The sequence below is a fragment of the Pongo abelii genome, chromosome 15, assembly GCF_028885655.2.
Source record: "Pongo abelii isolate AG06213 chromosome 15, NHGRI_mPonAbe1-v2.0_pri, whole genome shotgun sequence".
Classification (NCBI taxonomy): domain Eukaryota; kingdom Metazoa; phylum Chordata; class Mammalia; order Primates; family Hominidae; genus Pongo; species Pongo abelii.
Genome location: NC_072000.2, coordinates 57,977,069 through 58,000,494, shown reverse-complemented (window position 1 = coordinate 58,000,494; position 23,426 = coordinate 57,977,069). Strand labels below are relative to the sequence as shown.

Sequence of the window (23,426 nt, the reverse complement as noted above, 5' to 3'; positions counted from 1 at the left end):
ATGCTTTCTAGTACCTCCGCACGTGGTCCCCAGGTGAGCCCCAGCCGCTTCCCAGAGCTGGAGGCTGCGGCGTCCCAGCTCGGACGGCAGCTGCGGACTCGGGCGCTGCCTGGGCTTCCGGGACCCGGGCCTGCTAGGCGAGGTCGGGCGGCTGGAGGGGAGGATGTGGGCGGGGCTCCCATCCCCAGAAAGGGAGGCGAGCGAGGGAGGAGGGAAGAAGGGAGGGGCCGCCGGGGAAGAGGAGGAGGAAGGAAAGAAAGAAAGCGAGGGAGGGAGAGAGGAGGAAGGAAGATGCGAGAAGGCAGAGGAGGAGGGAGGGAGGAAAGGAGCGCGGAGCCCGGCCCGGAAGCTAGGTGAGTGTGGCATCCGAGCCGAGGGACGCGAGCCTGAGACGCCGCTGCTGCTCCGGCTGACTATCTAGCCTGTCTCCCCGATGGGATTCCCGTCCAAGCTGTCTCGAGCCTGCAGCGCCCCAGTCCCCGGCCCTCGCCCAGGTTCACTGCAACCGTTCAGAGGTCCCCAGGAGCTGCTGCTGGCGAGCCCGCTACTGCAGGGACCTATGGTGAGCAAGGCTACCTGGTGAGGGGAGACAGGCAGAGGGGGTCTAGGAGCCTCCTTGGGGGGAAGAAGCTGGTCACAGGCTGTGACCGAGGCAAAAGATGGCCTAATTATTTTCCAATAGTGGTGCTGGAGGTGGGGATGCTGGCGCTGAAAGACCTTTAAATATCGGCTACTGCCCCTGCCCAGGCCTTCTCTGTCCAGCAGTCCCTGGGAGATTCTCACCTTTGGGAAGTGCGGGGAAGGAGAGCAGAAACAAGAGAAGCCCTTGGTAGGGGGTCGTTGGGAAAAACTGTGGGGTCTTGGGCTGAACGCGTTGCCCACGGGCTAGAGGTTGCGATCCCCGGACGGAAAGGGCGGGAGGAGGAAGGAGAGAGCCAGCTCTGAGGTCCGGAGAGAGTGAGGGGGCAGAGCGACGGCGAGATGGGGAGAGAACACCTAGCTGCAGCTGGTTCTGCGGTAGAGAGCGCAGTCCTGCTGGCCTCTGGAGAGTGCGCGCCGTTCCGGAGGCTGCGTCCAGGGGAGTGTCACCCAATCTGGCCCCCAGCTGGCGGGGCGCCCTGAGAGCTTGCGAACTGCAGTTGCAGGACGCGCCTTCTCCACGAGCTATTTTCGTCGACTTGCGGAACCCAAGGAGCCTCGCCTCTATCATTTCACGGTGTAGGGTCCCTAGAGACGACAGCCAGGATCCCAGGGGCTCCCAGGACGCTTGTTCCTGCGGTGTCGTGTCCTATGGGGAGTTCCTGGCGGGACGAAAGGCGGACGCGCAGCTCTTCCTGGCCCTCCAGGACCGGAACCGACGGGAAAGGTTCCCGTGATTCCCGAGTCCCTGCAGACTTCTTCCAGCGGGAGTTGGTCCGGGGGCCTTAGACGCCTCCTAAGCACTGCTTTGGAGGATGGTTTTCAAGGATCGCGGTTTGTGAGTTGAAGGCTTTGTGAGAGGTTAAACCCCCAAAAGATACATACTTGGTAAACTGAGGCTACCTGTAAACACATTTCGGCGTTAGGAGAAGATTTGGGTAGGGAAGTGAAGGACAACCACCCCGAATTGCATTCCTTTCCCCCAATAAAAACTTCTGGGGATGAAAGTTCTTTTGGCTTTTATCTTTTCGATTTAAAAATTCGAGAAGAAAACTGTGATTAGAGATGAATCCTGGTGAATCCGAAATTGAAACACAACTCCCCTTTCCCCTTCCTATCCTCTCGGTTTTAGAACCGCGCTCTCCCGCCCCAGGAGATTCCTTGGGGCCGAGGGTTTTCCGGGGAACCCGGGCGTCCGCCCCTTCCACTGTCCCTTTGCCCCGCGGGCACAGCTTGCCTCCGTCTGCTTTCTCTACTTCTGGACCTCTCCTCGCTGGGCTTTTTAAAGGGCTTCTGCGTCTCAAAACAAAACAAAAAAACCCTTTGCTCTTCCCAACCCTTTCGCAGCCCGCCCCAGCGGTGGCGCGGGACCAGCAAAGGCGAAAGCCGCGCGGCTCTTGCCGGGCGCGGACGGTCGCGCAGGGGCGCCCGCGGCCTCCGCACCCGGACCTGAGGTGTTGGTCGACTCCGGGCATCCACGGTCGGGAGGGAGGGCTGAGCTGCTCGATCCTTTACTTTCCTTCCTCAAAGTCTACCTGCAAGTGCCCCTAAGAAGAAAATCAAGTTTGTGCGTGGAGAGTGGGGCCGCAGGCAACCCGAGCCCTTGAGCTCCGGAGCGACCCAAAGCAGCAACTAGGAACAGCCTCAGGAAAGGGAGGTCGGGTGGAGTGGGCTTTGGGGCAGGAGTCATGGGGCCCGGGCCCCGGGGGCGACCTGGCGCACCCGGCCCTGCTGAATGCTGAGTTGCGCCTAGTCGGGTTTTCGAAGAGGCCCTTGCGCTGAGCGACCCACGCGCGCGGCAGCATCTTCGATTAGTCAGGACATCCCAGTAACTGCTTGAGCTGTAGGTAGGTAAAATTCTTGAAGGAGTATTTGCTGCGTGCGACTCTGCTGCTGGTGCAACGGAGGAAGGGGGTGGGGGAAGGAAGTGGCGGGGGAAGGAGTGTGGTGGTGGTTTAAAAAATAAGGGAAGCCGAGGCGAGAGAGATGCAGACGCAGAGGTCGAGCGCAGGCCGAAAGCTGTTCACCGTTTTCTCGACTCCGGGGAACATAGTGGGATTTCCTTTCTGCGCCGGGTCGGGAGTTGTAAAACCTCGGCGACATTAAGATCTGAAAACTGTGATGCGTCCTTTCTGCAGTGACGCCTCTTTCTGAATCTACCCGGAGCTGCGAGCCCCGGCATCTGTCCCTCCGCCTGGAATGGCTTCTTCGGGGGTCTGCTTTGCTGGGGGAGAGGGGCCACGCAGCGGCGGACTAGGTTTGGGGATTCTCGGTAATGGACCCGGAGCAATGACTAGCAGCCGCTCCCTCTCACTTTCCCACAGCGATCACCCTCTCTAACACCCTCCCTCCCATTCGCGGCCCCGCGCGTGACAAGGTCGGCTGCTTTCAGCCGGGAGCTAGATCGGTGGCCCGGCTCTTCGGAGCCTTAGCAGGCGTTCGCCAAGGGGTGACTGGCTGTCATTGGGAGCAATATTTGGCCTTGCGGAGACCCTGGGGAGGAGTGGCGGGGAGCTCGTGTTTGCTTGTGTGTGTGTGTGTGTGTGTGTGTGTGTACACGCGCGTGGGCAGGGTCCCTGTGCGCTTTCCTTTTTAAGTGCCTCTCGGTGGTGAGGCTTTGGGCGGGTGAGACTTTCGCGACCTCGCTCCCGGCCCCAGTTAAGCCGGGTTCGAGCTGCGAGACGCAGCCCCTTCAGTGCTCCCCAAATCCTCTGGCTTCAGGTGGCCAGGCGCGGGGGCCCAGGCCGACTCACCGCGCCGAGAACCGTATTCTCCGCGCGCTGCGCCCGTAGCCCGGGGAGCGCGGAGGCCGCGGGGCACCGGCCGAGGGCTCTGCTGAGCGCCGCCGGGAGCTCCTCCCGGACCGCTGAGGCTCGGGCGGCGGGCGCGGAGGTTGGCCTCGCCTGGAGGGGCGGGCCCGCGAGGGGCGGGGGGCTGTGGAGGAGGGGAGGGCGCGCAGGCCCTTTCGCCGCCCGCCGCGGGAGGGGCCTCGGCGCTCACGTGACTCCGAGGGGCTGGAAGAAAAACAGAGCCTGTCTGCGCCGGAGTCTCATTATATTCAAATATTCCTTTTAGGAGCCATTCCGTAGTGCCACCTCGAGCAACGCACTGCTGCAGCTTCCCTGAGCCTTTCCAGCAAGTTTGTTCAAGATTGGCTGTCAAGAATCATGGACTGTTATTATATGCCTTGTTTTCTGTCAGTGAGTAGACACCTCTTCCTTCCCCCTCCCCGGAATTCACTCTGCCCTCACTACCCCTGCTCGCCGGCTGTCCCTTCCGTCGGACCTCCTTTGCAATATCCACACTCTGCTCCCTGGCAGCACTGTCGCTCCCTTCTTGGCCCGGCAGCCGGGGCGCTCGAAGCGTACCGGTTCCTTTTAAAGTGCTGCTAGCGCGCACTCGCCCTCTCAGCGTTGCAAGAAAGGGGAGCGCGAGGGAGTTAAAGAGATGAAAGCCCGGGGTTGTACCTTGAGGGCTAACCACTCCCTTCCCCTACCTAACTTGTCTGGGGGAGCCCCCAGTGTCTCCGTGGCGCGTTCCCACTCTCTTGTCAAAACTCACAGAGGTCTCTCTGGAATCGTCTCTCACCCCTTCCCTGGGGGTGAGCGGGCACGATCAGGCACTTTTGGCTGAATATTTCAAACTCATCGGCCACAATAAAATAAGCCCTCAAGCCACCCGGTTAGCTCCCAGACCACCTTCTCGGCTTCTGGACCCTGTCGCCCTCTGTCTTCGCCCAGCCCCTGCCTCTCACTTTCCCTCCCTCTGGCTCTGAACCAACTGGAAGTTGTGAAAGTTGGGCTCTGAGGGTGGAGGAAAAGGGAGAGAAGCTGAAGGTCTAAAGTGGAGAGCAATGCCATTTTAATTCTCCCTCCCCCACCCCTTTTCACCCCCTCAATGTTAACTGTTTATCCTTCAAGAAGCCACGCTGAGATCATGGCTTAGATAGCAGTTAGGACAAAAAAAGATTAACAGGATGGAGGCTATCTGATTTGGGGTTATTTGACTGTAAACAAGTTAGACCAAGTAATTACAGGGCAATTCTTACTTTCAGGCCGTGCATGGCTGCAGCTGGTGGGTGGTGGGGGGGGGGGGGTGTGAGGGAGAAGACACAAACTTGATCTTTCTGACCTGCTTTCCATCTTGCCCCTCCATTTCTAGCCCTAAATGCATATGCAGACACATCTCTATTTCTCCCTATTTATTGGTGTTTATTTATTCTCTAACCTTCCACTCCCCTCCCCCTCCCCAGAGACACCATGATTCCTGGTAACCGAATGCTGATGGTCGTTTTATTATGCCAAGTCCTGCTAGGAGGCGCGAGCCATGCTAGTTTGATACCTGAGACGGGGAAGAAAAAAGTCGCCGAGATTCAGGGCCACGCGGGAGGACGCCGCTCAGGGCAGAGCCATGAGCTCCTGCGGGACTTCGAGGCGACACTTCTGCAGATGTTTGGGCTGCGCCGCCGCCCGCAGCCTAGCAAGAGTGCCGTCATTCCGGATTACATGCGGGATCTTTACCGGCTTCAGTCTGGGGAGGAGGAGGAAGAGCAGATCCACAGCACTGGTCTGGAGTATCCTGAGCGCCCGGCCAGCCGGGCCAACACCGTGAGGAGCTTCCACCACGAAGGTCAGTCTCTTCCCCCAGTCTGCGTGGGGGAGGGCTGGTGGGACTGGCTAGAGGGGCAGTGAAAGCCCTGGGGAAGAAGAGTTCGGGTTACATCAAAGCCCCAGTCCAGGAGGCTGAGGAACAGAGCTGCTTACCTCCAAGAATTTGCAGAGCTGCCGCCGAACTTATTTTTTGGAGACAGAGAGGGAGGTGTTCAGGGGAAGGGGAATGACAGCACTCAGACGTGGGCTAGCCCCAGCGGTGTGTTTTTGCTATATCAAAGCCTTTTCTGCTAGGTTTTCTGCCCGTTTTTTTCAAAGCACCTACTGAATTTAATATTACAGCTGTGTGTTTGTCGGGTTTATTCAATAGGGGCCTTGTAATCCGATCTGAATGTTTCCTAGCGGATGTTTCTTTTCCAAAGTAAATCTGAGTTATTAATCCACCAGCATCATTACTGTGTTGGAATTTATTTTCCCCTCTGTAACATGATCAACAAGGCATGCTCTGTGTTTCCAAGATCGCTGGGGAAATGTTTAGTAACATACTCAATAGTGGAAGAGGGAGAGGGTGGTTGTGTGCATGTTTCCTCCTGCCTGTGCTCTGTTGGCACCTCTTTTTCTTTACAACCACTTGTAAAGAAAACTGTGGACACAAAGCCAAGGTGGGGGGGTTTAAAAGAGGAGTCTGATTGTGGTACCATAGAGGAGTTGACACATGGAAATTATTAGACATATCAAGGAGGCTTGAGATAGTTTCTGTCTTTGGTGCTTGAGAAATGCTAGCTACATTTTGCTGGTTTGTTAGCTGCCCCACTTATCTGCTCCTTCAGATTAAGGGTATGCTTATTTTCTCCCAGTAGGTTTCCCCTGCATAAGCAGCATTCACCATTCATCGCCCAACCCTGAGCTATCTCTTGACTCTTCCATCTTTGAAAAAAGTTCATGTGCTTTTTCTTTTCCCCTTCCTTCCTAACTGTGCCTAGAACATCTGGAGAACATCCCAGGGACCAGTGAAAACTCTGCTTTTCGTTTCCTCTTTAACCTCAGCAGCATCCCTGAGAACGAGGTGATCTCCTCTGCAGAGCTTCGGCTCTTCCGGGAGCAGGTGGACCAGGGCCCTGATTGGGAACGGGGCTTCCACCGTATAAATATTTATGAGGTTATGAAGCCCCCAGCAGAAGTAGTGCCTGGGCACCTCATCACACGACTACTGGACACGAGACTGATCCACCACAATGTGACACGGTGGGAAACTTTTGATGTGAGCCCTGCGGTCCTTCGCTGGACCCGGGAGAAGCAGCCAAACTATGGGCTAGCCATTGAGGTGACTCACCTCCATCAGACTCGGACCCACCAGGGCCAGCATGTCAGGATTAGCCGATCGTTACCTCAAGGGAGTGGGAATTGGGCCCAGCTCCGGCCCCTCCTGGTCACCTTTGGCCATGATGGCCGGGGCCATGCCTTGACCCGACGCCGGAGGGCCAAGCGTAGCCCTAAGCATCACCCACAGCGGGCCCGGAAGAAGAATAAGAACTGCCGGCGCCACTCGCTCTATGTGGACTTCAGCGATGTGGGCTGGAATGACTGGATTGTGGCCCCACCAGGCTACCAGGCCTTCTACTGCCATGGGGACTGCCCCTTTCCACTGGCTGACCACCTCAACTCAACCAACCATGCCATTGTGCAGACCCTGGTCAATTCTGTCAATTCCAGTATCCCCAAAGCCTGTTGTGTGCCCACTGAACTGAGTGCCATCTCCATGCTGTACCTGGATGAGTATGATAAGGTGGTACTGAAAAATTATCAGGAGATGGTAGTAGAGGGATGTGGGTGCCGCTGAGATCAGGCAGTCCTTGAGGATAGACAGACAGATATACGCACCACACACACACACCACACACACACACACACACATGTTCCCATCCACTCACCCACACACTACACAGACTGCTTCCTTATAGCTGGACTTTTATTTAAAAAAAAAAAAAAAAAGGAAAAAATTCCCTAAACATTCACCTTGACCTTATTTATGACTTTACGTGCAAATGTTTTGACCATATTGATCATATATTTTGACAAAATATATTTATAACTACGTATTAAAAGAAAAAAATAAAATGAGTCATTATTTTAAAGGTAAATCATGACTTTTTTTCTCCTTAATCCTTTCTCTTTTCCTTCGGGCTCATCTCTTTTGAATGAGGCTTTTTTCTGTTCAGGTGAGTTGGAGGCTGGATGGAAGTCAAAAGGTGGTACCTGGAGGTGGTTAAGTTGTAGGGACAGGAAGTAAACTGTTGGCAGAGAGAGATGGTAATTGCCAGCATGAATTGTTTTCTATTTCTATTTAATGTTAACAAGGACGCAGTATCCTCTCCCATCTGGATGACACATGCCTTGGAGAAACACTGGGATGAAAGCAGTGTAGGTCAGATTAAAGACTTCATTTCAGGCCCCTTGTACATCTTCTGTTTCACTCACCTGTTGAGGTGTATCACAGCTGAGTGTGATGAGGTCTCAACTCTAGAAAAATGATTACCCACCTCTGCTTTCATGATACCTCAGGGTATCTCCAGTTATTACAGGCACCAATGTGATATTTCCAAATCAAAACTAATTTGTACACTAACATCATAATGTGTGTGTGAAAGCATGTTTTTAAACTTTTTTTTTTCTTCAGGTAGGACTCTTGTTTTTTCTTTTGTCTTTTTTTTTTTTTTTTGAAACAAGTTCTCTCTTTGTTGCCCCAGGCTGGTCTTGAACTCCTGGGCTCAAGCAATCTTCTCATTTCGGCCTCTTTAGGATTACAGGCATGCACTGCTATTTTGTCTTTTTTTTTTTTTTTGGAACAAATAATGTACCCTACCTTCAAAAAGTTTGATGACTACTGTTTTAATATGCCACATGATAGAATTTCCCATTGTTTCTGGACTTTTTCCCTTGTCCTCTTTTCCCCATGTGAAGGCCTTCATCAAGTTTAGGATCCCAACAGATTGCGCTGGGTGGGGGTTGACAATGGGGTCAGATACTAACGGGTCAGAATTTCTAAGCAGGCACTGTGAAGGTGTTCCACTGTTATACAGAAATCTCTTGAGTCAAATGTCAACTCTCCTTTTCTCTCTGTACTGCCTCCCTCACACCCTCTTCCCTGGAGATGTGCAGAAAGACGTAGATCTGATGTTCTGTGCTAGGGTTTCTTAAAGGAAAAAGCTCAATTTTTGGACAAAGCTAAAAAAAGGAGGATGCTAATGTACCCTCAGTTAAGGGCTCCCAGCAGGCAGATAAATGCCTTTCTGGAATGACAGGTGTAGGGATTAAGAGGAGCAGAGGAGAGGCCTTTGCTTTTTCTTACTTGCCACCAACAACTAAATTAAGCCTTGAATCTTGGTCTGTGCTGGCTCATTTCATATGTGTGCTGAGAAAATTCACACATATGAAGTGAGCCAGCACAGGCCAAGATCCCTTTGGATCCCTTTGGGGCAGAAACATTTAGTGTCTTTGTATGTTCTCTGTGGGGAAGGCTGATAGCGCATTTCTCCATCATGAAGGTGTAGATATGAGCGGTAGTATTGCTGTTGCTGGTGGTGTGTGCACCCAAAGAATGTGTGTGGTGCACACTCCTGGCCTTTGCATTTTTCTAGGTGGGGTGTGCACCCTTGCATTCTTGTACACACTTTCTTACATATGCTCCTGGGAGTGGGGTGGGTGAAGCAGGATTCATTTTTGTTTTTAATTACTGAAGTCCTACACTCCTCCAAAAGGAGCAGCTTAGTGGAAACCAATAAAAATTGAAGCGGGGTGGTTGCCAAAACCCCAGCTCCCCGGAGAGCGCAGGTGGAGAGACGAGATCAGAGCCCCAGGCAAAGGCAGCAAGACTACACAGTTCCTCCAAAACTCCCCGCAAAAAGGGATCCTTCCCTCACCCCTCCAACCCCCCAGGTGGCTGCCCCTTTGATTAATGGTATGGAGCTCAAATAAATCATTTAGGGAAGCCCCTTATGGATTCCTCTCAGGCAGCCTCATTTTGTTTTGCCGAATTTCTAGCAACTTTCTGAAATGTCGATGTCATTGAAAAGGAACCAGTAGATCTCCAGTACTTGAACAAATTATCCTAGGGCCAGTACTGAGCCCTGTGGCTGTCCAGTTTCTAGCAACCAACCCTTTCCTCCATCCTCCCCCCTCCTACTGGCTTATTTTCAGGAATGGATAATGTTGTTTATTTGTTCAGCCAAATATTTGGTCTGGGGAATTTACCGTGAAATTCTGTGAATTGCATATACCTAGTTAACAAAATAGTCCTAATGCCACAAATGTTAGCATGGAAAACAAAGAGCTATGGCCAGCGTTAACTCTTTAAATTCCGTTTGAAAGCTTAGTCCTGAGGCTCGGGGAGATTAAAAAAACAAAACAAAACAAACAAAAAGAAAACAATGGATGTGTGTGGAGATTTAGGTTTCGGCATTTACTATTTTCGCCTAATATTCAGTTCAGTACCTGACGGAAGTCGTAGGGTGATTCTCGGCGTTGCTTTTGGATCAAGCCTACCATTTCGCCTCATTCATGTTTTTTTTTTTTTTTTTCTCCAGAGTAATGTTCCCATTACTTAAAGAAAGATGGGGAGGGAAGCTCGCCCTTGAGGAGTTCGGCAAAGTCGTAACCACATCAGAGGAACTGCTTGGTCGATCCCTACCCAACCCTTAAACTGGAACCGGCCTCCTAGGAGCTTAAAAAAAAAAAAAAAAAAAAAAGCGTGGGGGGGGGGTGGAGTGGGACGCATCAAACATTCCCCTGCTTTCGTTGCATAATGCGCCCAGAACCTGCCAGGTGACCTGCTGACTTTGTTTTCTGTCTTGACCGTGCTTCGTTCCACACCCCCCTCGCCGCCGGGCAGCGCCACACTGAGAGGCCTCGGCGCGTCCGCGGCGCTGGCAGACCCCAATAGTCACCCGGCCCTGGACCGGCGTCAATATCCGGCCCCGCAGACCCCGCCTCCCGCCTGCTCTGGCGCTCCCGGGCCCGGCGGCGGCGGGGGCACCAGGGGGCGTCCTCCCTGCAGGGCACCAGGGGGACCGTGCATCTGGCGACGGCCTGCGGGAGCCGCGCGGCGGGCGGCCACCCCTCCCATCCCCGCGGACCGCGGACTGCGGGTCCCCCAGCCCGGGCCCGAGAGCCGGCCCGCTCATCCGCCCTCGGGGACCCAGGGCTCAGGTGAAGCTCTGCAGAGACAGACGGATCTGATTAGCGCTCGCTGGTCCTTGGGGCGGTCGCTCGGCAGATTTCATGCGAAATGGGGTCAAACGGCCGCGCAGAAGCGTGGAGTCTGCAGGGGAAGGCTCCCCGGGGTGGAGGGGCTTAAGAGGGGTCGAGACCTTTAGGGGTTTTCTGTAGGGGGCAGAGAGCGGGAATTAGGGAGCGAGGCTCTCCTGCCTCCGAGCTCACAGTGGGCCTGCATATGGGGGTGACTCAATGGGAGCGGGGACGTGGGCGAGTGGGAAACAGGCCCGCTGGGTGAGTGAGGGTCGGACCTGCAGATTGGCCCTGAAGGCTGAGCGGCTGTCTTGGGCCCCTCCGGGACGCGGAGAGCCCTGGGTCCCAGCTGAACTGCAGCCAGGGCCCCGCTCCCCAACAGTCGGGGGACGGAGGTGAACGGGAGAGGCTACGGGTGTGCAAGAGTGGAGCTGGGCGATTGCTTTCAGAAATGAGATGCCAAGCCCATGATACATAATGACAGCACCTCAGCTGCCTCCGCAGGGCCTCTGGCCCGGGGACTCACCGTGCCCGCCCCTACTCGCCCTGCAAAGGTGAGCCAGGAGCATAAAGCTAATCCCAGGCCCAGGTCTCCGAACTATTTGTCATCAAAGATACTTTTGCTTCAACACAAAACCAATTTTACAAACTATTCACATACTGTCTTTTGAAAAGGAAAAGAATAATGCAAATGCAACGTTGGTGACCTTACATTACCTGGGAATCAGAAGGTTATTAGTATTCCCTAGAGGAATTTAGGATAACTGGTGGACTGCCAAATTAGAATTGATGCAGTTATTCAGGCTTACCTTGTGATACAAACTAGCACAATTCTGAAAACTATAACTGGAAATTAAATTCAGAGTGGTTAGAAATGTGGTCTGGGTGGGATTGCAAGGATCTCATTTCCCTATGCATTTAGCACCTAATGGCAGAATAAATAAACAGAACTGCAATGCTCACCAGTGGAGAAAAGTAGCTGATTTTAGGAAAAATTTCGAATTGCTCTAATGTTAAAAAAAAAAAAACACAGAAATTATTTTGAAAAAGGAGTCAAAAGTTCAAGGTGTGCAACGTTGAGTCAATTCTAGAAAAAAAATCTAAAAATTTTTTTCAGCTTGGAAGCCATTTGAAATTACCATTCATAAGTCACTTTATTTAAAGCATTAACTGCAGCAAGTTCCAGTTGTTTCTGCTTTCACTCGCTCTTCAAAATATTCTTTATAAACTAAGTGAAAATATAAAAGTTATAGTATGCTGTTCAGAACAAACAATTCAGAAAATACTATAGGATTCCAAAATGTTTACCTCAAAAATGTGAAATTTGAGGAAAAGGAGACAAGATGGAAGAATAATTTGCTGCGTTGTGTTACTAATGAGAATTTCTGAAGTCCAGCTTTCAGTCAGTTTTGCCACATTTTCTAAAGAAAAGATTTCATTGATCTCTTTTAACTTTTTATAGCTTGATTTCTAGCAAAAATATTTTTAAATGACCACAAAGTTCCCCACCCTAAATCCTGGAACCTGGTAGCCTGGTGCAAGTAGATTCTAGTTTTGCAAAATTTCATTATTGTTACTTTAGCAATATGTTTTTTCCAGTTTTATTAACTGAAGCCCTCATCAGCAGATAATTTTCTGAACAGTCCAAAGCACACTGGTTGAGATTTTAATCAGCTAGACTCAATAGTTTAGTCCTGTAATTATTTCTCTCTCCCTAAGTTACCAGCAAGTGATTCCATCCTGCATATAGTTGTCCATGATTGAGTTAAGAAAATGTACAACTGTGTTCAACTCAAGCTTCATGCCGATTTAATCTTTTAATCCTTGTCATTTGGTTTTCAAAGCAGTTTGTTTCTGAGGTAGGACCTAGGCAAAGAGGCCAAAGATATGGACCTTATCAGAGAGAAAGAGATGAGGGGTGGTATGGTTAAGGCTATACCTAATGTTCCCTGAATTCATTTATAATTCAAATGTAGAAAAATGTGTATCTTTTGAGAACTGATTTATACACCTTCTTTGATTGGTCAGTAAGAGCTACATAACCCAAAGTGTTAACTTAGCTCCAGAAAGCTCAGACCCAAGCATTTAATGTCCAATTGCAATGTTTCCTTCCAGCTGGATATACACAAGTTTTTCCTTCTATTGTTTCTAAAATGTAGTAAAATGACATTCAAATTCCTTTTTGAGAAAGCGAGTTTACTTACAATCTCATCCTCCTAAAACAACTACTTAGGTTTTTGTTTTCTTCTGGTCTTTGTTCATATGTTTATGTTTTCCTATAGCGTTTGTGTTCTGTTTTTCTTAATTTCGGATTAATATTATAACCTTAACATATCTTAAATCCTAAATGTATGGTTTGTACATATGTCAGTGTGGATCACCTCCACTCCTTTGTGAGAAAGTTGGTTGGGTATAAAACTTAAATGTTTAACCTCAAGCAATTTTAAGCTGCCTGGACATAGTATCAGGGCTATGGGCATCATGTCCAAATCTTATTAAGATTCTTGCTGACTTCTTAAGGCTCAATTTAAGCATTGTGGTCCCAGTACTAAACAGAATGCTCCTTTGTGTGATTTAAGTATTCTGAAAAGTGGGTTACCTGACATCCCAGGCTCAGACATTTTTGTTGACTGAGCGCATTGGAAGACTTGCATCCACATGATTTGATCAACTTGGGAATATGTTCCTTCCCTGGAGAAAGTCAGTTGCAACCTGGGGAAGGAAGGACATGCTTAAAAGGTCTCTGTCTCATGCACTCAGAAGCCACTGAGTTGAGCAACTTCCCATTTGACTCAATGTGCGTCTCTCATTTTCATGCTTTGATTTTTTGCACTGGTTTTCTTGGTAATGAAGGGTAGTGGGAAAGGGAGGCAGAATTATCTAAATACAGTAATTACCAAATTGAAACCTATTCAAACAGCTAGGTTACTAGGTTCAGACTGACCTTGACACTTTCAACCTTCAGATTCCAGTTGGTTGGGGTCAGCCACAAATGTCGAGTTGCTGAGTGATTTCCACATGCTTCTTTTGTGTACCTTAACAAGGGCAGACAAAAGATGTTTTTCCAGTGGGACTCACTCTTTATGAGGCCTGACCCTCGAAGGAGCAAATTAATCTCAGGCGATTTTGAGGTTTTAGGGCACTAAGAGAATTTTTAGAGCATGGAGAAGTAATTTGCTCAATGGTACCTTAGAAGAGTTAATTTACCTCCAAAAGGTGAGTTCCTTTTACTATCCTGAGTCTTTTACTTCCTCTGAGATCAGACTTGTTATTTGCATAGCAAAGCATTCCATTTAGCTTGAAGGAGGGGGTGGGGGATTGTTAACAAGGAAAGTCACTTTTCCCACAGTCTTTCAAAACTCAGCAGTGTGGTAAGTGGGTTTGATCAACCTTTCCCCTCCCCTAAACCCCAAAATGTCGGACTATTTTCTCATGATCTATCTTGAAATTGACCAGCTTTTCCGGATCGAAGAGTTGTAGGATTTAGTATATAGCTGCTGAGAGGACAGTTTTGCTAACATTGTTTGTTTTGGCAAGTTAGTGTAGACTTGCAGGTGAAGACTCCAGAAAAACAAACAGCAGACTCCACCAACATCCCTCTTCCGCTTTACAGACATCACTTTTTATTTTTAATAAATCAGGGAGGTGCTTTTTAATAGATTCGTGACACTTCGCATGGGAATTGTACACATTTACCTTGGTATTATGTTTCCCGCTTGGCTGTCCCGCTTATTCCACTCAAACTCATGTATGCATTTAAATCACAGTCTCTGAGGGCCTACACTGTGTGTAGATTATTGTTTATTTGCTTGTCACTTAGCAATTCTCAAGAACTAGCTCATAATTTATTTTAACCAAATATGCTCCACCTTAGAGACCCAACGCTGTAAATAAGGGGGACTTTTCAGCATTCTAGAAGATTGAACAATCCGGGGTCCTAATTAGTATGGAATCTACTGGTAGTTACTTTTAAGTGTCTATTCTTTCCAAATTGGGAGATTAGTCACAGGGATCCGAGGGAAGAAACCGGACATTTAATAAGCCCTATTGATAAGAAGGGGCAATTGTAAAAATATGAAAGTTTAGCTGCTGGTAGATAAACTTACATTTTGAGCATTTGTGGGAGAAAATAATTCTAGCTATAACTCCCTAAGATCACTAATGTTATATGACAAGTCATAGTGACCTAAAGAAAAGTAAATTTAGGAAAATGTTGGTGGATGGTAACAGCAAGCAAAACAAAATGGTCTGTGGTCTATTCTGCGTTATTCAGCCCATTGGCAAAGTTTCTAGGCTTCTCTAGGAGAAGCAGGGCTCTGTGTTGGGCATGTGATGGGATAGGGGAGAATCAGGAGGGGTATTCTGTTTTCCCTAGAGTAGTTTACAGTGAAAATGTATTTAGGTTGTATATCTATAATTAAATATAGAATTTTGACAGAATTTATCTCCCCTAACAGAATTTTAAATAGCAAAGTTTTTACTAACATAAACATGCATTTATAAAGAATTCATTCCATGGAGGAGAATGAGAAATGTTAATAAGTACAAACAAATTAATTAGAAAGAATGAATAAGACCTAGTATTTGATAGCACAACAGGGTGACTATAGTCAATAATAATTGTACATTTAAAAATAACTAAAAGGGTGTAATTGGATTTTTGTAACATAAGGGATAAGTGCTTGGGGGGATGGATACCCCATTTTCTGTGGCATGATTATTATGCATTGCATGCCTGTGTGAAAACATCTCATGTACCCCATAAATATATATGTCTACTATGTACCCACAAAATTTTTTAAAAAAGAACTCATTCTATCTCTGTGTGATAATGCTGGGTAAGTTTTTGTTTTGTTTTCTTTTGTTTTAAAGATATGGATGTGTACATAGACAAAAGTCTGGCCATTGGTGGGAAAATTATATTATAATGAGAAGAAAATGCTCCCTAGGTTAATTTAATGCAACACTAACTAAAATTTCTTTAAACATATTTAATGGAACTTGAAAGATATTCTCATGGACCAATAAATGGGGAAGAATATGTCCCCAAATTTTAAGGTAACTATAGTCTCCTTGTCTTGGCAGATGTATACAAAATGACAATTTTTAAAAGTCTGTTATTAGGTTATCATTAAAAAAAATAGATCAGTGGATAAGCAGATAGTTCAGAAATATATTTAAAATACGATTAGAATTTAACATCTGGCACACTGGGAGCAAGACAGGCATATAAGAATTACTAAGAAATGATATTTGGTAAATAGATAGCATGCAAAAGTGATTTAATATAGATGTGTATGTTACACTAAACTTCAGAAATGTCTAAACATATTAAAGAGCTAATCATATTTTTAAGTATAGGAAGCTCTATTTTTAAGTATGGGAAAATTGAATTGCCTGGTATCCAAATCTATCAAATAAACACACACATTCAGACTACTTATGAAATTGAGGGCGTTATCAGAAGTTTAAAGAAACTAGGTTTGATAAGCAGAATTAAAAAAAAAATTATAGCAAAATGTAATAAAAACAAATGTAAAAAGCGAAAACCAGAGTATGAAACATGATGAGTACTTGATAAATATTTACTATAAAATGTATAAATTATGGCTATAATCCCAGGTCATATGAAGATTTACAGTTAAAGTAACAACAGATGCTCTAGACCAGATGTTGGCAAACTTTTTCCATAAGGGGCCAGATAGGCTTATTTTAGGCCTTATGGACCATAGGCCTCTGTGGCAACTACTCCACTCTACCAGTCCGAGCACAAAACCAGTCATAGAGAATAGTAAACAAATGCACGTGGCTGTGTCCCAGTAAAACTTTATGGACACGGAAACTTGAACTTCATATAATTTTTGCTTGCTGTGAAATATTCTTTTGATTTTTAAAGACTGTTTAAAAATGTAAAACTATTCTTAGTTCACAGATGGTAAAACACAGGTGGTAGACTGGATTTGGCCTGAAAGCTATAGGTTACCAGCCCTTGCTTGTTTTTGTTTTTGACCTGTTTACCCCAACGCATTTTCCTTGAAACAATAGTCTTAAGAGCTCGTTTCTGAAAAAAAGGATGTCATGATGAAATGTATTTGGAAAACGCTGTGATCTGTATTACCGACTTGAAAATTTACAATGAGCATTATATTTTAAAGTTTTTGAGAAATCCCATGGTAAGAAACCTGCCTAGCTTTCGCCAATTCAGTGATGCCTCAACTTACCTAACCTCAGTACTCCTTTTTGTCCCTCACATTCCCAACCGTGCAAGGCCAATGCACGGTTGGCCCTGGCCTATTCTCTCCGATGGCACTTGATGCTTCTTCTTCCCTTGTTAACTACATTCCAGCCATACCGGCCTTCTTTCTGTTCTTTAACCACCAGGTACATTCATTCATTCTTGCCTTGGATGTTCTTCTGTCTGCTGTCCTCTCTGCCTGCAAGGTTCTTCTGCAAGATCTTCACAGGCTGGCCTTCTTGTTATTCAGTTTTCAGCTCAAATGTCTCCTCCCCAGTGAGTCCTTCTCTGATGTGCTATTCTAAAATGACTCCTCCATCCAGCATGCTCACCTGCATGACTCTGTTCTGTTTTCTTCATGGAATGTTCTATGAAATTTCCTCTCTGTGTATGGGTACGTGTATGTGTATGTATGTGTAGCATCTCCTCACTGCAATGAAAGCTCCATGAGGGGTGGGACCTTGCCTCTCTTGTCTTTATTAGAACATCCTGTCTCTAACTGAAGTGCTTGCCACATAAAATGAATGCAATATAATTTTATTCAGAGAGATTTTAAGAGATAGACAAAGGGATAGAGATGGAGTAGGGGTGAGGGAGGGGGAGGGAGAGAAAGTATTATACAGATCATGTTTTGAGAAATACTATGTTATGCAAAAGAAAACATAAATTTTAAATTATTACTTGAAAAATGCATAATGTCACTAGCAGTTACAATGCAAATTCATCCAACTTAAAGTTTACATTGCAACTCAAAGGTTATTCTAAGCAGCTCATGTAATTACATCCATCAATTGCTGATGTTTCTGTAAATGATTCAATTTATTTGTTTTTTGGAGGATACAAGTAAGCTGAAATAAGAGCTATAAAATTGCTTATGCCCTTTGACATTTTGGAAAATACACCTCATAGAAATAATCTGAAGAGGAAAACGGTAGTTTTTTTTAATAGATTGATATAAACATTGGTTATAATAGCAAAAGATTGGAAACAATCATTCTAGACTATTGTGGCAATAGTGTAAATTACATCAATATCTGGATTTGTGTTTATCATACCATATTAAATGAAAAGAGTAAAACACAAAATATGTGCTCTTCAATTACACCAACATAAAACGTGCACACTTCCACTAATCATAGCTAGACAAATTTAATTTGCAATAAAGCAAATTACGTTTCATTTCATGTTTTTGTTGCAATATTTTATCTGTAACATCAAAAAGTTGACAAAAGAAAAGAGATTGGAACTTGCTTGCACTGTGGAGGGAAAACTGGTTCTGTACCTGTTTTAATTTGTCTGAGGAAATGAGAAAAGACTTAAATATCCTGAAATAAAGGTGGCAAAGCTTGTCCTATTCAGCCTTTCAATGTGAGTCTGGACCTGTGGTTCCAAAAGCATTCTTATTTCTCACCTAATTCACTTTATTGTAAGTCCTATGAGAAGCAGAAGATTACTATGTACTATGAAGTGTTTACATTAAATAGGGTGCTTTGGCATAAATTACATGGAAGACATTAGTTCCAACAACCTTGAATTTATTAGCTTTGTTCTGTTGATTTCAAAGGTTAACAAACACCTGCTGTTGAAAACTTTCAACAGCAAAACTTTCTCATGCCTGGTCACTCTAGGATTAGCTAAGGGGCAAGAGACTGGCCACGTATTTAGGGGATACACTGTGGTCCTGTTCTGGTAAGGAATGAATGCCAAAGTGCTCATCTTAGTATTTGCAGACAAAGCTGTTTGATCTGCAGTACAAGGATCCATTGGTGTGTACGTGGCGTTCGTGGATGAGCACTGGTCAAAGGAGAACTGTTAGGTAATTATAGCATCCACAGCGTCCGACGCACCACCCAGGCTAGCCTAAAAGTTTGTACTGGGAAGTAGGTGTCATAAGGATAATGAGAATTAGTTAATGTTTATGAATAACAAGATTCATGGGAGAAAAGCACTGTGTAAAGGTAATGTGTTAACGTGTTCGGGAAATGATGTTATCTTAAACTAAAAATCAGAGCTGGTTGGGCAGAAATATTATCATTTTAAAGTAAACACTGATTTTAATTCTTTTGAAAGTTTTGCATAAATTTCTTACCTCTGAGTCAGCTGTATCTGAAGTATGGTAGATATTTTGCCAACATATAAACTTGAAGAATTGAGATTTGACTTGGCTTAATGTGTGTCAAACATCATCATCATCATTCTCATCAAGGAACAAATATAATTAATTGTCCAGTTCACTTATAGCTTATTTACAGTATGCATAATAAGCAGATATAATCTCTGTAAAATATAGTAGCTTACAGTCCAGGAATAATTTCTATCCCAGTATAAAGAAATATAATGGCTAGAAATGAATATTTGAACTATTCAAATATTATTTTTCTTTTTGGCTTAAAAATTAAATTATAATATAAAAATATGTTAAGTGCTATCAATTGCAATTTGTTTATAATTTTAATGTAATAGCTAGCTAGCTAGATAATACTTTGTGTGCTATCTTAAAAAAGATTGAACATTGAAGGCAGAAATGAAATATGATTAGAGCTGCAAAGTTAAAGTGCACACAGTATTCATAACACCAGTGGCTTACCTACATGACATATGATACAGAAACATTTTTTATTTAGTAGGTTATTTGTACTTTTAAGTGTAACATAGCTTGAGAATAAATTTTTAGCTGATACATACTTTTCTTGCTTCTCAACTTGTGTTCTAGGTGTTGTGTAGGACATAGGATTAACACAGTTTTTAGCTGCTGAGCAGTGTTTCCGGTGTTCTAATGAGTATTACTTGGCAAACAAGGTAGCATCATCCTATTTAATTTAGAATAATTTTTTTTTAATATTTGAGAGTGGCCCTTTCTTTGTAATTTCAGGAGATGTTTAGAATATACTTAATATTACACTAATTTTCTTGTAACAGAGGCTTAACTCAGTGGTTTGTTCATTCATAAGCATTTTCGTTAGGCTAAACACATCTAGCAGCAGACCTACAACGTAAAGAAACATTCTGGGCTGGGTGCGGTGGCTCAAGCCTGTAATCCCAGCACTTTGGTAGGCCGAGGTGGGTGGATCACGAGGTCAGCAGATCGAGACCATCTTGGCCAACATGGTGAAACCCCGTCTCTACTAAAAATACAAAAAAAAAAAAATTAGCCGGGCGTTGTGGCGGGCGCCTGTAGTCCCAGCTACTCAGGAGGCTGAGGCAGGAAAATGGCGTGAACCCGGGAGGCGGAGCTTGCAGTGAGTCGAGATTGCACCACTGCACTCCAGCCTGGGTGACAGAGCCAGACTCCGTCTCAAAAAAAAAAAAAAAAAAAAAAAAAGAAACATTCTGGTACCGGAGCCCACAGACATTAAGCATTTTAGTGCCGATTTTCAATTCTGCTTACATTTGATTTACATTACTTGACAGCTCTTTACACTTCTTTTTTCGGGTGTGCAAATTATTCTGTTCTTTATATTGTATTTTCATTATAAAACTCTAGCTTATTTGTTAAACTATGGAAGTATGAAGACGTTACAGAGAATCTTGTATCATCCATTTACAAAGTGACTGATCCCGACAGAGGCAAAGAATACTGAAAAACTCATTTTATTGAATTATTTCATATTGAATGGCACATTCTAGTATTTATAATTTATAAAATTAAAGAATGTTTTTGACTACTATCACCGGAATGCTGCAAAGTGGGGAATTAGGCCAGGTAACCAAAGACGCCTATGAAGACTGTGGTTGCGTTGGGTATAAAATTAGAAGAGCCCAAGGAAGAAAAAGATCAAACCAAGAAGAGAAACTGAAACCTTCAGTTTGATGAGGAGAGCTAGTTCGTAGTAGATAACAGGCTATTTGTTTTCAATCATAGATTTTTACATTTGGTCAGTGTGAGATGGAAACCAGAATAGATAATAAATACGATAGGAGGACAAAAAACTGAACTGGCGCAGAGAGGAACTTGTGTAGGATTAGATCATTGATCTGGCAATATCCAAGTCTATGCATTCTGATGATTAACACCCTAGGGTCAAAGAAGAATTAGGCGAAGTCACCACAAAGTGTGAAACAAACATTCTGAAGAATTTAGGGTGGACTGATGAGATGCCTAAGTAAAATAAGTGTATTTTTAAAAAAGTGAATTAATTTGCCTGCCAATTTAACTTTAATATGTGGGAATTTTCAAGTTTATCAGAAATTGTCTTAAATTTAAGCTTTGCTAGGGCAAGCAAAATTTTAATTATTCCTTAAAGACTGTGAATTGGGTCGTATTGTGAACTGCATGTTTAGCCCTCCCTACTCCCTACAAATTCATATGTTGGAGCCCCACTCTCCAATGGGGTGGTATGAAGAGGTAGGGCCTTTGGGAGATAATTTGGTTTAGATGAGGTCATGAGAGCTCCCATGATGGGATTAGTGTCCTTATAAGGAAAGGCAGAGACTAGAGCTTCCTTTCTCTCTTTGCTATTGGCCATGTGTGGATACAATGAGAAGATGGTCATCAGCCAACCAGGAAGAGTGCCCATTGCAGATACTGGATCTGCCAAATGCCTTGGTCTTGGACTTGCCAGCCTCCTGAACTGTGAGAAATAAATGGTCGTTATTTAAGCCACCCAGGCCATGGTATTCTGTTACAGCAGCCCAAACCAATTAAGATAGATCCCTTCAGAAGTTCCTGACCTGCTGCACTCAGCCTGGACGCTGAGGCCATTTTCCACCAGTGTCCTTGACTTGTGTTGCTTTTCTATATAGATTTTTTTCTACAGGTTCCTCCTGGGACCAAAATAATGCTGAATTAATAGGGCAGTAGTCTGTAACTGTGCCACCGAGGGAAAGTAACCAATTTTGTAAATTGATACATTGACCTTGCACCTGAGCGGACAGTGCTATAACCAACTTAGCTAACTAGTCACAGACCTAAGTAGATGAGCTTGGTTGACTGAGGGGAAGCAATAAATTATGTTTGTATTGACCTTAGTAAACCTTTTAATTCTTTCCCACGTGATATAGTTCTCAACAAATTGGGAAAATATGGCCTAGAGTCAGGTAATTGTGCAACTGCAGATCAGTGGCTGGGGCGCGCAGCATCAGTTTTCTGCTTTGGTGTACTTGAACAGTTTCATCATCTGGAGGGACTGGTGGGGTGTTTAAACTCCAGGCCACTCCCTCCCATCAGCCCAGAGAGGATGCTGATTGTTTGCTGCCTACTGTGGTGGGAGGGGGCACATGGCCTCCTACCCTACCACGGAGGAAGCACTGCTCAAGTATGTCGGGGTCAGGGCTGACATGAGGAGGCCTGAAGTTCACTGTAGCATGTCTCCTAACAGCTGGTCTCTCTGAACAGAAAAAAGAACCACATTTTCTCTTTTGTATCATTCATTTTGTCTCTGTCTGTTCAACTATTTGATTTGTAGAAAATTCTTCACTCAGTCACTCAATAAACAGTTGTTGAGTAAATACTACCATGTGCTGGCACTCTGCTGGGCAGAAGGCATACTGAGTAAAATTCAGCCTTTGCTCTAGAGGAACGTACAGTCTGTTTGAAGATACTGACATGTATATACAAAACGACTGTATTACTTGCCTAGGACTTCCATAACAAAATACCACAGACTGGGTGGTTTAAACGACAGAAATTTATTGTTTCACCACTTCTGGAAGCTAGAAGTCCAAAATCGGGTGTCACCAGGCTTGGTGTCTCTTGAGGCTTCTCTCTTTGGCTTGAAGGTGACTGCCTTCCCACTGTGTCCTTTTGTGGTCTTTCCTCTGTGTGAGAATCCCTGGCATCTCTGGGTGTCTACATTTCCAGCCTAAGCAACATAGCAAGACCCCATGTCTACACAAAATAAAAAATACAGCCAGGCATGGTGGTGTGTACCTTTAGTTCCAGCTACTCAGGAGGCTGAGGTAGGAGGATTGCTTCAGCCCAGGAAGTTGAGGCTGCAGTGAGCTATGATCTTGTCATTGTATTTCGGCCTGGGCAACAGGGTGAGACCCTGTCTCAGAACACACACACACACACATACACACACACACGCGCACACAAAAACCAAACAAATTTCTTCTTATAATAACACCAGTCAAATTGACCACCCGACAGGCCTCGTTTTAACTTAATCACCTCTTTAAAGGGTCTATCTTCAAATACAGTCACATTCTGAGGGGGATAAGTCTTCAACATACAAATTTGGGGGAAGTGGGGACAACTTAGTCTATAACAATGACATGAGGGTAAGGCAAGTATTAACAAAGTTTTATGTGAGCTCAAACTGTCTTGGGACCAGGACACACATCAATTCTCAATATTATTAGAGTCTAAAGCAGGTGTCACTATGGCAAATCATAGATGGAATTAGGCCTATAGACATGCTCTTTTCAGCCAGCATCATATTTAAAAAACTAAATCTGAATGCCTTTTAGGTGGAACAAATACTTGCTTCTTCTTCACATTTGAAGTTCCTGTTTGGCCTTTAGACATATTCAAGTTTGCAATCCCTGAGTAAATTCATAAGGAAGAGGAGTGTTTTCCTAACCATCTCATACTTGCTAGACCCTCCAGCCCACATGGAGCTAATCAATTATATCATTATGCACCTAATTATTATTACTTTGTCTACTCCTCTCTCTCCACTAATTTTCATTTAGTTCCTCCCCAGCCGACCAAGATTAAGAAATGGACTCAAAATTTAGCCACATATTCTCTCTCT

General features: G+C 45.4%; 1 protein-coding gene across 3 annotated transcripts; it reads left to right on the top strand.

Moving 5' to 3' along the window:
* Positions 1 to 220: 220 nt before the first annotated feature.
* BMP4 (bone morphogenetic protein 4) lies at positions 221 to 7,390 on the top strand. Of its 3 annotated transcripts, none has more exons than XM_024232040.3 (4): positions 221 to 353; positions 3,715 to 3,839; positions 4,892 to 5,268; positions 6,233 to 7,390. In XM_024232040.3, exons 3-4 carry the CDS (start codon positions 4,899 to 4,901, stop codon positions 7,087 to 7,089), a joined length of 1,227 nt encoding a protein of 408 aa, XP_024087808.1. In that variant the 5' UTR covers positions 221 to 353; positions 3,715 to 3,839; positions 4,892 to 4,898; the 3' UTR covers positions 7,090 to 7,390. The 3 variants fall into 3 exon arrangements, with proteins under 3 accessions (XP_024087808.1, XP_024087809.1, XP_024087813.3); XM_024232041.3 differs by having other exon boundaries at positions 221 to 562; XM_024232045.3 differs by having other exon boundaries at positions 271 to 353; positions 4,945 to 5,268; positions 6,233 to 7,377.
* The last annotated feature ends 16,036 nt before the right edge of the window (positions 7,391 to 23,426 follow it).

Excerpts from the sequence above, each read along its gene's own strand:
- BMP4 (XM_024232045.3), top strand. The coding sequence starts at position 292 with ATGCGAGAAGGCAGAGGAGGAGGGAGGGAGGAAAGGAGCGCGGAGCCC. Across the intron at positions 354-3,714 it reads GAGCCCGGCCCGGAAGCTAG|GAGCCATTCCGTAGTGCCAC; the intron begins GTGAGTGTGGCA and ends TATTCCTTTTAG. Across the intron at positions 5,269-6,232 it reads GAGGAGCTTCCACCACGAAG|AACATCTGGAGAACATCCCA; the intron begins GTCAGTCTCTTC and ends AACTGTGCCTAG.